Source organism: Pelophylax lessonae, assembly GCF_965119305.1.
Source record: "Pelophylax lessonae genome assembly, chromosome: 1".
Taxonomy (NCBI): Eukaryota; Metazoa; Chordata; class Amphibia; order Anura; family Ranidae; genus Pelophylax; species Pelophylax lessonae.
This window is the reverse complement of record NC_138768.1, coordinates 752,242,711-752,256,924: the sequence shown is the minus strand read 5'-3', so window position 1 is coordinate 752,256,924 and position 14,214 is coordinate 752,242,711. Positions and strand designations below refer to the sequence as shown.

Sequence of the window (14,214 nt, the reverse complement as noted above, 5' to 3'; positions counted from 1 at the left end):
ACACTGCCTTTTATGGGGTGAATGGGTAGGGGTACAGTGTACCCCATACCCATTCACATAGGGAGGGGGTCCGGGATCTGGGGGGCCCCCTGCCCGCAGACCCCCACAACCACCGGCCAGGGTTGTGGGGAAGAGGCCCTTGTCCTCATCAACATGGGGGGAAAGGTGCTTTGAGGTGGGGGGTGCAGAGCTCCCCCTGCCCCAAAGCACCAACACCCCCCCCCCCCCATGTTGAGGGCATGTGGCCTGGTATGGTCCAGGTGGGGGTGGGGCCGCTCGCTCGTCCCCTCCCCCTTCCTGCCCTACCGGGCTGCATGCTCGGATAAGGGTCTGGTATGGATTTTGGGGGGGACCCCATGCCGTTTTTTCAGCGTGGGGCTACCCTCAAATTCCATGCCGGACCCGAAGGGCCTTGTTTGGAACCTGGGGGGTCCCCCACGCCGTTTTTTTCCCGTTTTTTGGCGTGGAGTTCCCCCTTAAGATTCTCACAGCGCAAGTCGCATCATCCTGATCCGACTTGCGGTGCGACTTCCATTCAAATCAATAGGCTCCCATAGGGAACCATTGATTTTGAATGGCGGCAGAAAAACGCTGCTAAAAGCAACGTGGCCAAACGTGCAATACAGCAAATGAAAAACGCTACTGAAAGCACGTTTGACAGCTGCTTTTTCCCGGCGTCAGAACTGGCTTTGCAGCACGTTTATTCTAGCGTCCCGTGTACATGGAGCCTAAGCCTGGTTTCCTGATGTGGGTCACCTTCTGTAAAATATTTCTTGATTTGTTACTATGTATTGCCTGTACCCTTGTAGTTGTGTGTTAGCATTTTTCAAATTCCCTTCTGTTTACTGAAGTTTGTTTTAAATATGTATTGTTTGCTATATGTTAAAGTGGTTAGCAAACATTAAAGCGGATGTACTCCGTTGGCCTGTGTGAAGTACCTCCTGGGGGTACCAACATTTCCCATTGACAAACTCCGGTATAGCTGGCAGTTCCCTGTGTGTCACTTTTATTGGAATAAGAGCTCCCAGCAGCCAGGATCCAGCCAGGAACCAGCCTTACCGCTCTGAGCAGGAGACTGCTGGTTTAGACTTGCGTTATGTGAAAGTAGATACTGAAAATTGACTGACTGCTGTACAATGGTTTTCCTGAGTGCTCAGAATAGGTCATGCGTGACATTTCATTGCTCAGAAAATGAATTTTAATCAGGAAGTTCTGTTATTGAATTCACATGACCATCAATTTATTTTTACTTGGATAAATTCTACATTTTTTCTGCTATTAACATTGTATTTTGGAAGCATCATTTGGACGGCTGCCTTGCTCTTATATGATGGTTCTAAAATATAATATTACAAACCTGTACTGTAGAATGCCTTGGTCTTGATACCCATGCTTTGATTCTTGTTGCAGGGTGGCAGAACTCTCTAAAGAGCAGAGGAGTCCTGTGCTTAATGCCATCTAGTCGGCTGCCAGTACAAGCACAAATCCGACTTTATACTTCTGACAATCAGAAGGAAACCAACAGACCAACAGAACCCGGTGCCACAAGTTCCACAGATAAATCTACAGCAGGTACACCAGGTAATCTGTCTTTTTTTTTTCTCTTTCAGTGTTTTTATTGAGTATTCAATATAGGAAAACAAATGAGCAATATTGTACAGACAATGTGGTAAATGAACATAACTAATCATACAACAAAACACGTCAGTAGCTCTGAAGGAACATACATGGTTTGACCCTGACGGGGGATGTCTTTTTTTTTTTTTTTTTTTTTTTTTTTTTTTTCTTTTAATCAAATTCATGGATGAAATGAAAATTGGACACAAACTGCATCAGCTGCATAATGCGTGACTGACCAAAGCAAATTGTTCATTCTTTAGCGATCCAACATCAGAGGATTAAACAGTGTAAAGTTTGGGACATCATACACACAAATGAGTTAATGACAAGAGGTAACATTAATTAAAGAAACCGTTTTACTTTGCTCATTCAGAGCAGTGCCTCCATATTACCCACTTATTCCTTATAAGCCACTCTTGCTCAAATAGAGTGGGTATTCTAGGTACAGGGGAGAATAGGACCTCCTCCATATGACGGTCTTTTGACCTGAGCGGCCAATCTCCAGGCCAGTACTATGAGCAGAGCAGTGATACCATCTACTCAGGGGTACACTCCGGCTGTAGGGAGGTAGCATGGATTGACAGGGGCACTTTGTTATCCCTGAATGGGCAGGTCATAGTCTGTCTTTTGACCTGAGTGGCCAATCTCCAGGCCTGTACACTGTTGCGTGTGCTGAGCAGTGATACCATCCTTTCAGGGTAGACTCCGGGAGTAGGGAGGGAGCATGGTTTGTGGGGGCACTTTGTTTTCCCTGAATGGGCAGGTGACAGGGTTACTAAACCCACAACAGTAAAATCAGTCTTTATATGCAGTAAAGCATGCTTGTTACACTCACTGTGAAACCTAAGGGGTTAATCCTGCGCATTGTGTAAAAAAAAAAAAAAAAAAAAAAAAAAAAAAAAAGGCTGTTTGATCCTGTCTTCTCTGATCCTCCCCTACTTCTACTGTCCCCAATCCATCTCCTGATAGAACAGAGCCTTTGTGGCAGTCTGCACATGCTCAGTTTGGTGCTTATTGCTAGAGAGTTTTTTTTTTTTTTTTTTTTCTTGGGAGGGTGCATGTGATCAGCACAGGGCCGATCAGCACTGTCCAGACAGAGGGTCAGGGGTCCTGCTGCCTCATAGAACAGTCAGAGTGGAATGAAAACACCTCCTACAAGCTTTAACCAGACACTAATAGAAGTCACAAGACTGGTATATACTGCTGATGAGAAAAGGTATTTAGCAGTTTACTTTTACATTTCTGTGTACTAAGGGAGACAATATCTAGTGAATGCAGCGTTCCAGAGTTTAGTAACAATTTTAACCCCTTCAGTACTGGACACTTTCACCCTCTTCCTGTCCAGGACAATTTTAAGCTTTCAGCTCTGTCACACTTTGACAAATACTTATTCATGCAACACTGTACCCATATGAAATGTTGATGGGCACAGATGGGGCTGCACTGATGATCAGGGCACCGTGTACTGCAAAATGTACCCACTGCTCCCCTTCACAGATGCGGCTCTCCTTCCCTCCCACACGGTCTCTGTATGAGGAAAGAAGAGCTTTTACCAGGCAAATGCCTGTTCTGTTTACATCTGTGATCGCTTGTGCTTGGACACAGATCACGCGGTAAAGGGCTGCTGTGGTTGGCCATTTACCCTGATCTGTAATTCGCTGTGTCCAAGGTACACAGCGGTCACAGAGACTTCCCGATGCATACTCAAGTGAGGACATCAAGGGATGTCCTCCGATAATCGGAGATTAGTCATGAGGCCGTATATTGCTTATAGCGTGGGCAGCAAGTGGTTAAAGTAGAACCAAGATCTGCATGGTGGTATGCAGGCATTAGCAATAATGTGCAAGTATGCTTTGCATATTTGCACCTTAAAGTGATTGCATATCCCTCTATAGTGTGTACTTGTCTCAATCCAGAGCACTAAGTGTCATTTCTGTCTGCTGCTTCATTCCTCTGCTATCAGCATGCTATCAGCATGAGTTACTCCTCCTCCTTTTTTTTTTTTTTTTCAATATTTAGCGAAAGACAATGGTAAACAGAATGCACATAAGAACATTGTCAAAGTAATAAGGCAGCTCAGACGTAGCTGAGGTATCAGAACTCAAGCAATTAGAACCAATCGAAGAAGGATCACAGGATCTAAAATAACAAAATCATAGCATGTCTCCATAAAGGCTGGCAGGGGAACATATAAAGAAATACAGCAATAAAATCTAGAATTCTCAAGCTAGCCATCTGAGGGGAAAAAAAAATATTTCCTATATTAATTTAAAAAACAATTTGTATATAGTAAAAAGAAGGGGGGAATTGAAAGGGGGGAAGGTTGCGCTGGGGGGTTAAGGGGATCCTAACCCTCGAAGAATAACTAGGCTGATGAAAAAAGTCCATGCAAAAGCATTCTAGGTGGGTCCCTGTTGGTCCCTCAGTTCCTGTTAAGCAGAGAAACAAGGAAAGACTGACCACGGATCCCACGTATCACAAACTCACAAGTCACTTCTGACAAGTTTTCCTGACACCGAGCGAAAAAAGGTGACAGAGGAGGGGGAGCTCAGCTCTGTTCCTGTGTGCTGAGAGAATAGGGGTGTGTCCCTTCCTTCCCTCCAATCTGCTCTCAGCGCTCTCCTCACTGAGCTCTGCAGTGTGCAATTTCAGCTCTCCGCCCCTTTTTTTCTGACAGCTCAGACAAGTTGTATAAATTATGTACTTTGAGCGGATGTAGAGAAGAGAAGACTGCAGATAAACGGTTATGTAGGAGGGTTTGTTTAATCTCCATGTGTTGCCGGAGGCCAGTCACTTCACTGGTTATATGATGGAGTTTACAACCACTTTAAGGCAGGTTTACTTGCCAAAGGAATGCCTATGCTGCCATGACCCCCCTCTTATTTTTAAATGTATACTGAACTTCTCAATGAATCTTGTAAGACAGATAAAACCATATTTTTTCCCAGGGCGTTGTGTCTCACTTAGTTTAAAAAAAAAATGTGGCTACCACTCATTTTGGCCCCCGGTTTCATCTGAAATTGCCATGCACATTGTTATTGAAACTATTAAATTGCTAAGTCGAAGTAAGTTTGTTCACTACAAGATTCATGATCTGACCTATGTTCTTGGTTGTCATCTGTGTGAAAGATAGGTTTATGTACAGAAAGTATTATCTTGTAAATGATTACCTGTCTTTCTGCAGAAAACAATATAAGGTACTGAAATATTTCCCTTCACATGTTGATTTTAGGATTTTACATTTTGAGGGCTTTTTGATGTTTGAAGTTGATTAGTACTAATTTATTAGACTAAATGAAATCCAATCCCCTTACACTTTTTTGGCAAAAACAAGAATTCTATCTTGTACTGAGTTTGTATGAAGTGAGAGCCCCAAAGTTGGGCTTCATTATGACACTCTGGTTTTCTTCTATAGCAGAAAAAAAACACTGCCTGTTCTCTCAGTACCTGGGGGAGAAACCTGTAGAGAAAGTGAGCGCGACACTCTGCTGGCAATATTGTAAGTTTTAAAAATAAATAAAAAATCTCCACGATAGAAATAGACCTAAATGCATTTATGGCAGCCAGGGCTGGCCCAAGGAATTTTGGTGCCTGGGTCAAAGGATGAAATGCTGCCCCCCCCCCCCCCAAACAAAAAAAAAAAAAGATTACACTCACCAAAGGGCCCCCCAGCATTCATTATTTTATATAATGATAATTAAAATTAAATTCATCAGGAAGTGAGATTTACATGCAACAGCGCATGGTCTATATGCAAAATTATATGACATACCCCCATCTTGACACCCTAGGGAACATGTGTCAATCACAAGGCCCGTGGGCCGAATGCAGCCCTCCAGGCCAATTCATGTGGCCCTCACACCTTTTCTGCAGCTACTGCACCTCCCTCATCTCCACCCTCACCTTGTCTAAGCAGAAGGCAGCAGAGAGGAGGACAGAACTCCTCCTACAGATCTTGCTCTTCTCGTTGCAGCTAGTGTGGGCTCCTTGCCATTCTGCATCTGTCCTTCAAAGCTTAATTTTTCACTTATTACTAAAACCAGTAATAATTGAATGCAGAGGGAATTATTTATTATGATAAAAAGTAGATACATTTATATGGTCTTACAGATACAACCGGCCCTTTGAGGGCAATCATAATTCTGATACGGCCCACAATTAAGTTGAGTTTGAAACCCCTGCCCTAGGGCATCCATGGATGCAGTGTGTCAGCACAGTGGGGCCCCCCCACTCCTCAGGACTTGTGTGCAGTGAACACGTTGCACTCATTGATGATATGCCTATTGGAATAGGGCAGTATATGGACAGGCCTAGGGCAGTATAATGGCAAGGTAGGGCTGTATAGTGATTTTGAGCATGACAGGTTATGCAAGATTTGACCAGATCAGCAGCCACTACTAGAAAAAAAATGATGAGCAGAACTAACTTATATTAACTCTCTGTTGCTCTCTCCCAGTGCTCCCACAGTCTTCAGTGCCTAGCCTCACGCATTCAAAAGAGCAGAAGAAGGCGGGCCAAGTGTGAGGCCGGCTGCAGCTCCTCCTCCAGTTTCTCCCAACAGAAATGCAAGCCTCGCAAGCTGCAACCGAGCATCGCCTGCTGGGAGAGGGATCTTTACTCTGTCTCTTGTGGGAACCCTGGCAGCACACACACCTTAGCTCTTCATGTGTGCTCGGGTGTTTTACAACCGGTGTTAGACTGTGTGTGAGCACCCTCGCGCCCGTCACCTAGGAGTATATGTGTTGAGGGCAGCAGGACTGCCTTTTTACAGGGCAGTGGGAGCAGCCCAAGGGGCAGTTGTCGCACACAAAACTGCTGTAAAAAAAAATCTTGGGCGTCAATTTACTGCCCCTCTCAAAGATCTGCCTGGGTCCAATGGACCCAGCGGGACCCATGGTAGGGCCGGCCCTGGTGGCGGCACACTGGGAATGGCTCCTTTTGATTTGCATGAAAGCTTGATGGAAAAGGATGTGACGGATGTGGTCTTTGCAAGAAAAGCAGTGAATGAACAGAAAATGCATACACCTAATGCAGCCAGAAATAGGAAAATATATGCTATGTACTAATTAATTACAAGACTATTGTTATAATTGTTTCATTATCCTTTAGCAGTAAAAGAAATGCTGACCCTCTCAAAGTCGGGAGGGGGGGGGGGAGGGGAATAAGTCATCTAGGTTTGCTATTTTCTCCCCCAGAATTACATCAGTGCTTGATGCATTGTGAATCTAGCTTTTCAGCCAGGGTTTTGACAGCTCTGAACCTGGAAATGCTCAGAGCAGAGCACTTCCAGGTTTACAGTCAGCAGAGGAAATAGAAGAGCAGACGGCTGCGGTAGTGCTAGACACTTTTTCACAATGCTGAACAGGTTTAAACCCATCTCAACACAAAGATAACCAGTGGATCCACCATTACATTCTTTATCTTTGCCAACTGGTTGGCTCTTCGTGATATCGTAATGCCACTGCAGTCTTTTGGACCCTGGGAAGGCCCCACAGCCTACAGCCAATAGGAAATGTCCACGTCTCCCAGGCAGAGACATGGATACCTGAAGAAGGACCCTCCTCCTTTGCATGAAGAAGATAGACGAATTGGGACCGGGTAGGTAAAGGGGGTTCCAGCTAATATTTTTTTTCTAAGAAATTAGTTTAAGGGGCAAAGGTTAGGGAGGGAGTTTATGCCTAAAGTTCTGCTTCATGTCCTAAAATTAGATGGGTTTCCCTTGAAATTGATAAATGCAGGTTTTGGTGTTTTTTTTTTTTTTTTCTCGTGTTTTTAGTTTTGTTTTTTTGTGCTCCTTTGACAAACTGTGTTTAACAGTTAGGAAGTCCGCTTTTAATTATGAAAATAAAACAAATTTTAACTCAAAAGTATCAAGTATACAACTATAAAAAACAGCCGACCTGCTTCCTAATTTTACCAATACTAACCATCTGTCAAACACACTGGTAAAGGTATTTACAAGTGCTACTTATGGTGACATTGTATGGTTATAGCAGGTAACCCTGAATGTCAGTGTGTAAGCAGCTGCTACTGTCGGCTGTTTCTTTGTTTCTCTTCCTTGATTTTCTAGCCAGAGAATTTATTTTCCTTTTTTATAACTGTAAATGCCACATCAAGCACTTTGCTCTTTTGTGAGAATAAAGGCTTTGTTTTCAAAGCTTTCCTTTAGACAGTTAAGTACTTTTTCTGGCAGTTTAGCTGTTCTAAATGTCATTTTGTATGAAAAGAAGATGAAAATGTTTCACACAGAGCCTTATAAATGTTCAAGATTTGACACAACAATGGAACTGGTTTTTGATGTATAAAACACACACACACACACACACACACACACACACACACACACACACACACACACATACATACACACACACACACACACACACACACACACACACACACACACACATACACACCTAGTATGTGCATGTATGAATGTTAGGGAACTTAGATTGTTACCCCTTAAGGGCAGGGACTGGTGTGTGTGTGTGTATGTATGTATGTGTGTGTATATGTATGTATGTGTGTATATATGTATATATATATATATATATATATACATATACACAGTGGGTACGGAAAGTATTCAGACCCCCTTAAATTTTTCACTCTTTGTTATATTGCAGCCATTTGCTAAAATCATTTCGGTTCATTCTTCTTCCTCATGAATGTACACATAGCACCCCATACTGACAGAAAAACACAGAATTGTTGACATTGTTGCAGATTTATTAAAAAAGAAAAACTGAAATATCACATGGTCCTAAGTATTCAGACCCTTTGCTCAGTATTTAGTAGAAGCCCCCTTTTGATCTAATACAGCCAGGAGTCTTTTTGGGAAAGATGCAACAAGTCTTTCACACCTGGATTTGGGGATCCTCTGCCATTCCTCCTTGCAGATCCTCTCCAGTTCTGTCAGGTTGGATGGTAAACGTTGGTGGACAGCCATTTTTAGGTCTCTCCAGAGATGCTCAATTGGGTTTAAGTCAGGGCTCTGGCTGGGCCATTCAAGAACAGTCACGGAGTTGTTGTGAAGCCACTCCTTCGTTATTTTAGCTGTGTGCTCAGGGTCATTCTCTTGTTGGAAGGTAAACCTTCGGCCCAGTCTGAGGTCCAGAGCACTCTGGAGAAGGTTTTTGTCCAGGATATCCTTGTACTTGGCCGCATTCATCTTTCCCTCGATTGCAACCAGTCGTCCTGTCCCTGCAGCTAAAAAACACCCCCACAGAATGATGCTGCCACCACCATGCTTCACTGTTGGGACTGTATTGGACAGGTGATGAGCAGTGCCTGGTTTTCTCCACACATACCGCTTAGAATTAAGGCCAAAAAGTTCTATTTTGGTCTCATCAGCCCAGAGAATCTTATTTCTCACCATCTTGGAGTCCTTCAGGTGTTTTTTAGCAAACTCCATGTGTGCTTTCATGTGTCTTACACTGAGGAGAGGCTTCCGTCGGGCCACTCTGCCATAAAGCCCCGACTGGTGGAGGGCTGCAGTGATGGTTGACTTTCTACAACTTTCTCCCATCTCCTGACTGCATCTCTGGAGCTCAGCCACAGTGATCTTTGGGTTCTTCTTTACCTCTCTCACCAAGGCTCTTCTCCCCCCGATAGCTCAGTTTGGCCGGATGGCCAGCTCTAGGAAGGATTCTGGTCGTCCCAAACGTCTTCCATTTGAGGATTATGGAGGCCACTGTGCTCGTAGGAACCTTAAGTGCAGCAGAAATCTTTTTGTAACCTTGGCCAGATCTGTGCCTTGCCACAATTCTGTCTCTGAGCTCTTCAGGCAGTTCCTTTGACCTCATGATTCTCATTTGCTCTGACATGCATTGTGATCTGGAAGGTCTTATATAGACAGGTGTGTGGCTTTCCTAATCAAGTCCAATCAGTATAATCAAACACAGCTTGACTCAAATGAAGGTGTAGAACCATCTCAAGGATGCTTATCCATCATGCCATGCCATCAGGGAGGTGTGTGATTGGCCCCAAATGTATTCTTCAGCAGGACAATGACCCCAAACATACAGCCAATGTCATTAGGAATGAAGAATGAGTGTTGGAAGTGATGGCGTGGCCCCCTCTGAGCCCTGATCTCAACATCATCAAGTCTGTCTGAGATTACATGAAGAGACAGAATGATTTGAGGCAGCCTACATCCATAGAAGATCTGGTAAGTTCTTCAAGATGTCTCGAACAGCCTACCTGCCGAATTCCAGGGCAATCCCATTCAAACTCGTGTTAAATAGGAGTCGGTGCACACCTGCCATCATTTAATGTGCCTCTGAATTAACTCCAAATAAAGTTCAGCTGTTTTAGTAGGTCTTTCCTGACCTTTTCTTAGTCTCATCCTACAGCAAAAGACATGGTCCGCAGAGAGCTTCCAAAGCATCAGAGGGATCTCATTGTTAAAAGGTATTAGTCAGCAGAAGGTTACATAAGAATTTCCAAGGCATTAGATATACCATGGAGCACAGTGAAGACAGTCATCTTCAAGTGGCGAGATATAGCACAACAGTGACATTACCAAGAACTGGATGTCCCTCCAAAGTTGAAAAGCCGAGAAGAAAACTGGTCAGGGAGGCTGCCAAGATGCCTACAGCAACATTAAAGGAGCTGCAGAAATATCTGGCAAGTACTGGCTGTGTGGCACATGTGACGAAAATCTGCCATGTTTTTCATATGTCTGGGTTATGGGGTCGAGTGGCAAAACGGAAGCCTTTTCTTATGAAGGAAAACATCCGAGCCCGGCTAAATTTTGCAAAAGCATGTCTGAAGTCTCCCAAAAGCATGTGGGGAAATGTGTTATGGTCTGATGAAACCAAGGTTGAACTTTTTGGCCATAATTCCAAAAGAGATGTTTGGCACAAAAACAACACTGCACATCAACAAAAGAACATCATACCCACAGTGAAGCATGGTGGTGGCAACATCATGATTTGGGGCTGTTTTTCTTCAGCTGGAACAGGGGCCTTAGTCAAGGTAGAGGGAATTACGAACTATTCCAAATACCAGTCAATATTGGCACAAAACCTTCAGGCTTCTGCTATAAAGTTGAACATGAATAGGAAATTCATCTTTCAGCACAACAACGACCCAAAACAAAGGAATGGCTTCACCAGAAGTTTACATTTTTTAGAATGGCCCAGACCTGAATCCGACTGAAAATCTGTGGGGTGATCTGAAGAGGGCTGTGCACAGGAGATGCCCTCGCAATCTGACAGATTTGGAGTATTTTTTGCAAATAAGAGTGGGCAAATATTTCTAAGTCAAGATGTGCCATGCTGATAGACTCCTACCCAAAAAGAGTGAGTGCTGTAATAAAATCAAAAGGTACTTCAACAAAGTATTAGTTTAAGGGTGTGCAAACATGGGCAACCATATTTTTATTTTTACTTCCCTCCACCTAAAATATTTCAGTTCGTTTTTTAACTGAGTTGTAAAGATTATAGGTCATATTAAAGCTGGAAAAAGTTCTGAAATTATTTCTTTCTCCCTTTTTTTTTTTTTTTTTTTTTAACATCACAGAAACCTGACATTTTAACAGGAGTGTGTAGATTTTTTAAATCCACTGAAAGTTCCTTAAATATGTGAATGTTTGTTTCTGTTTACGGTCTACCAAAGCCTATGTATTGTATGTATCAGTGGCGGCTGGTGAAGTTTTAAGATGGGGGGGGGCCAACCCTTCTATTTTGACCCCTCCCATTTCTCAGAAGCCCCACCCCTTATAGACTCCACCCATTTTGTCCCCTGTATTTTGCTTGCGTGAACAAATTCTCCCAGTATATCACATATTAAGGGGTCTACTAGTATATCCTATAATAGGGAGCAGGGGCCCTATTATGGGATATACTGTGAGAGACACCCTATTATGGGATACACTGACTGAGAGTGGCACAAACCCCACAGTACAGGCCCCCTAGCACAAACCCTACAGTACAGGCCCCCTAGCACAAACCCCACAGTACAGGCCCCCTAGCACAAACCCCACAGTACAGGCCCCCTAGCACAAACCCCACAGTACAGGCCCCCTAGCACTAATCCCACAGTACAGGCTCCCTAGCACTAATCCCACAGTACAGGCCCCCTAGCACAAACCCCACAGTACAGGCCCCCTAGCACAAACCCCACAGTACAGGCCCCCTTTCACAAACCCCACAGTACAGGCCCCCTTTGAATGCAGTGACCAGCGTACATGCCCCCTTTCAATGCAGTGACCAGCGTACATGCCCCCTTTCAATGCAGTGACCAGCGTACATGCCGCCTTTCAATGTAGTGACCAGTATACATGCCCCTTTCAATGTAATGACCAGTATACATGCCCCCTTTCAATGTAATGACCAGTATACATGCCCCCTTTCAATGTAGTGACCAGTATAAATGCCCCTTTCAATGTAGTGACCAGTATAAATGCCCCTTTCAATGTAGTGACCAGTATAAATGCCCCTTTCAATGTAGTGACCAGTATACATGCCCCTTTCAATGTAGTGACCAGTATAAATGCCCCTTTCAATGTAGTGACCAGTATAAATGCCCCTTTCTCTTACGTCCTCCGACAGTCGCCGCCTCTTCATATTTGTCACATATGGGGTATTAGACTTTGCTCCGAAGGAGTAGCTAGGCAACAGAATATGTTAACAATAAAGCTTTTAACATGTCCCACCCTCAAGGGGTGGTCCCCTCAGTCAATACCCTCCTACTTCCTGCAACCATATCTCAGTTTTTTATGTCTAGCTTGTCAGGAGTGGCTGGCTCTCTCTGTGCTGGGACTTTCTGTCCCAGACTCTTTCTTCTTTTTAAAATTTTGTTTGAGTTTTTCTCTCTACCTTTACTTAGCTGTTATTTTGTCAGCGTTAGTTAGTTCTTCGGATGAAGAGGATCATGCGGACTGGGTCTCGGGCTGATCCCCCTGGTCGCAGGTCGTGGGTCAGTGGCTTCCCAGTCTGCCATCGAGCGTTCAGCCAGGTAACGCTCCTGGCACAGTGAACGACCCATCCCTGTTCGGTGCAGGGATGATTGGTGAGGTGGCTACCTCACTGGACGCTGTGCGGTTTCTTAACCCCCATTGTGTGCGTCTTGAATGCGACTCTCCCTGCCTCATGTGCAGCGGTTTGTTCGCCTGTGCGGGTCCCCCACGCCATGTGAGGTAAGTGTATTTATGTGGGGACCTGTCTGTCTGGGGGGGTGTCAGTCTGGGACTGTGTAACCTGCCTCTATTCACACTGCTTGTCTCCCTATCTCTCGGCTGCATGCTGTGGGCTGCAAGGGGGGGGGGAGCTCTATGACACTGTGTGTGTCAGACTGGTCAGTGTGAGAAGCTGTGTGCTGTGGGGCATGTTTTTTTGGCATGTTTGGGCATATACAGCGATCGCTGCGGCGATCTGACATGTATTCTGATTTTGGAATATAATGTGTGTTTTAATGCACTGTGGAGCGGCGGTTTCGGCGCCAAACAACGCCATTTTGCCTACACTCGCTCCGGCCGCATGTTTTACATGCATGGCGGCCATTTTCTTGTAGCCTCCATAGGCTTACATAGAGCGCCCTGGCAGCATCACTTCCTCTTTCCAGGAACACCGATCGAGGCAGCGGCGAGGGTCTCCAGGTTTTATCCTTCTGTTTCTTGCTATCCATTGCCTGTGTTCAGTTTGCATATTCCCTGTGGGGGTCTTATTGTGCTCGAGTGTGGTGCGGTGGGCTGCGCTTGCCGCGCTTGCTTAAAAGGGACAGTTAACCCTTTGTTGTCTGGCATTACAGGGGCAATGGATTCTCGGGAGGGCAAATTTCCTACAGCTTTGGTGGAAAGCCAGGGGACCGCTGTTTCCCCCCCAGGGGGGGATTTAGCCACTATTGTGGCTGGCCTTGCTGCTCAGGTGCAGATGCTGGTGGCTGCTCAATCTACTAAAAGGCCCAGAGTTGCTCTTTCCTCTGATTCTGAGGGTGAAGGTGATGGGGCTGTTATGGCGGGGGCCTTCTTATCGGGGTCCCGCTCCTCTCTTGATCTAGTGGGGTCTGAGGTGGAGGCTGAAGTTGAGGGGGTTGATAATTCTCCCCCTGGCTCGCCTGAAGAGCTTGCAATCATGGATGAGTTGATTGCTTCCATTAAGCAAACGCTGCGTTTGCAGGACGAAGTGTGTCCCCCCGCTGCCTTGGCGGCTTATGGGACGCAGAGAAAACGCAGGACGCCGCAGGTTTTTCCCTGCAATGATGATTTTCAGCTTGCTGTTAAGGATCAATGGCGCAATCTGCGCAAACCTTTTGCGGTACCAAGTAGATTCAAGCTGCGTTATCCTTTTTCGCCTTCCACTGATGAAAGGTGGTGTGTGCCTCCCCCAGTGGATCACGCAATTGCGGTTTTGAACAAAGCCACTGCGATTCCTGCAGAGGATTCCCCTGTGTTCCGTGATGCCACGGATAGGAGACTGGAGTCTCTTGCCTGTCATACTTATTCTGTTACGGGTTCTATGCTTAAGGCTCTGTTTGCTTCTCTCATGGCGGCCCAGGCGATCGCAAGTTGGACGCAGATGCTTAGGCGCGTCCTAGTGGCCGACTCGGCCTCGCCGGCGACCCTGGATATGGTGGATCAAATCCACCAGG

The 14,214-nt window shown here is 45.2% G+C and overlaps 1 protein-coding gene across 1 annotated transcript in view; it reads left to right on the top strand.

Moving 5' to 3' along the window:
- SLC30A9 (solute carrier family 30 member 9) overlaps positions 1-14,214 on the top strand; it is a 201,967-nt gene that overhangs the window by 21,433 nt on the left and 166,320 nt on the right. The window contains exon 2 of the mRNA XM_082243525.1: positions 1,411-1,581. Coding sequence (XP_082099651.1) covers positions 1,411-1,581 — 171 coding nt within the window. The remainder of the gene's footprint in view (positions 1-1,410; positions 1,582-14,214) is intronic.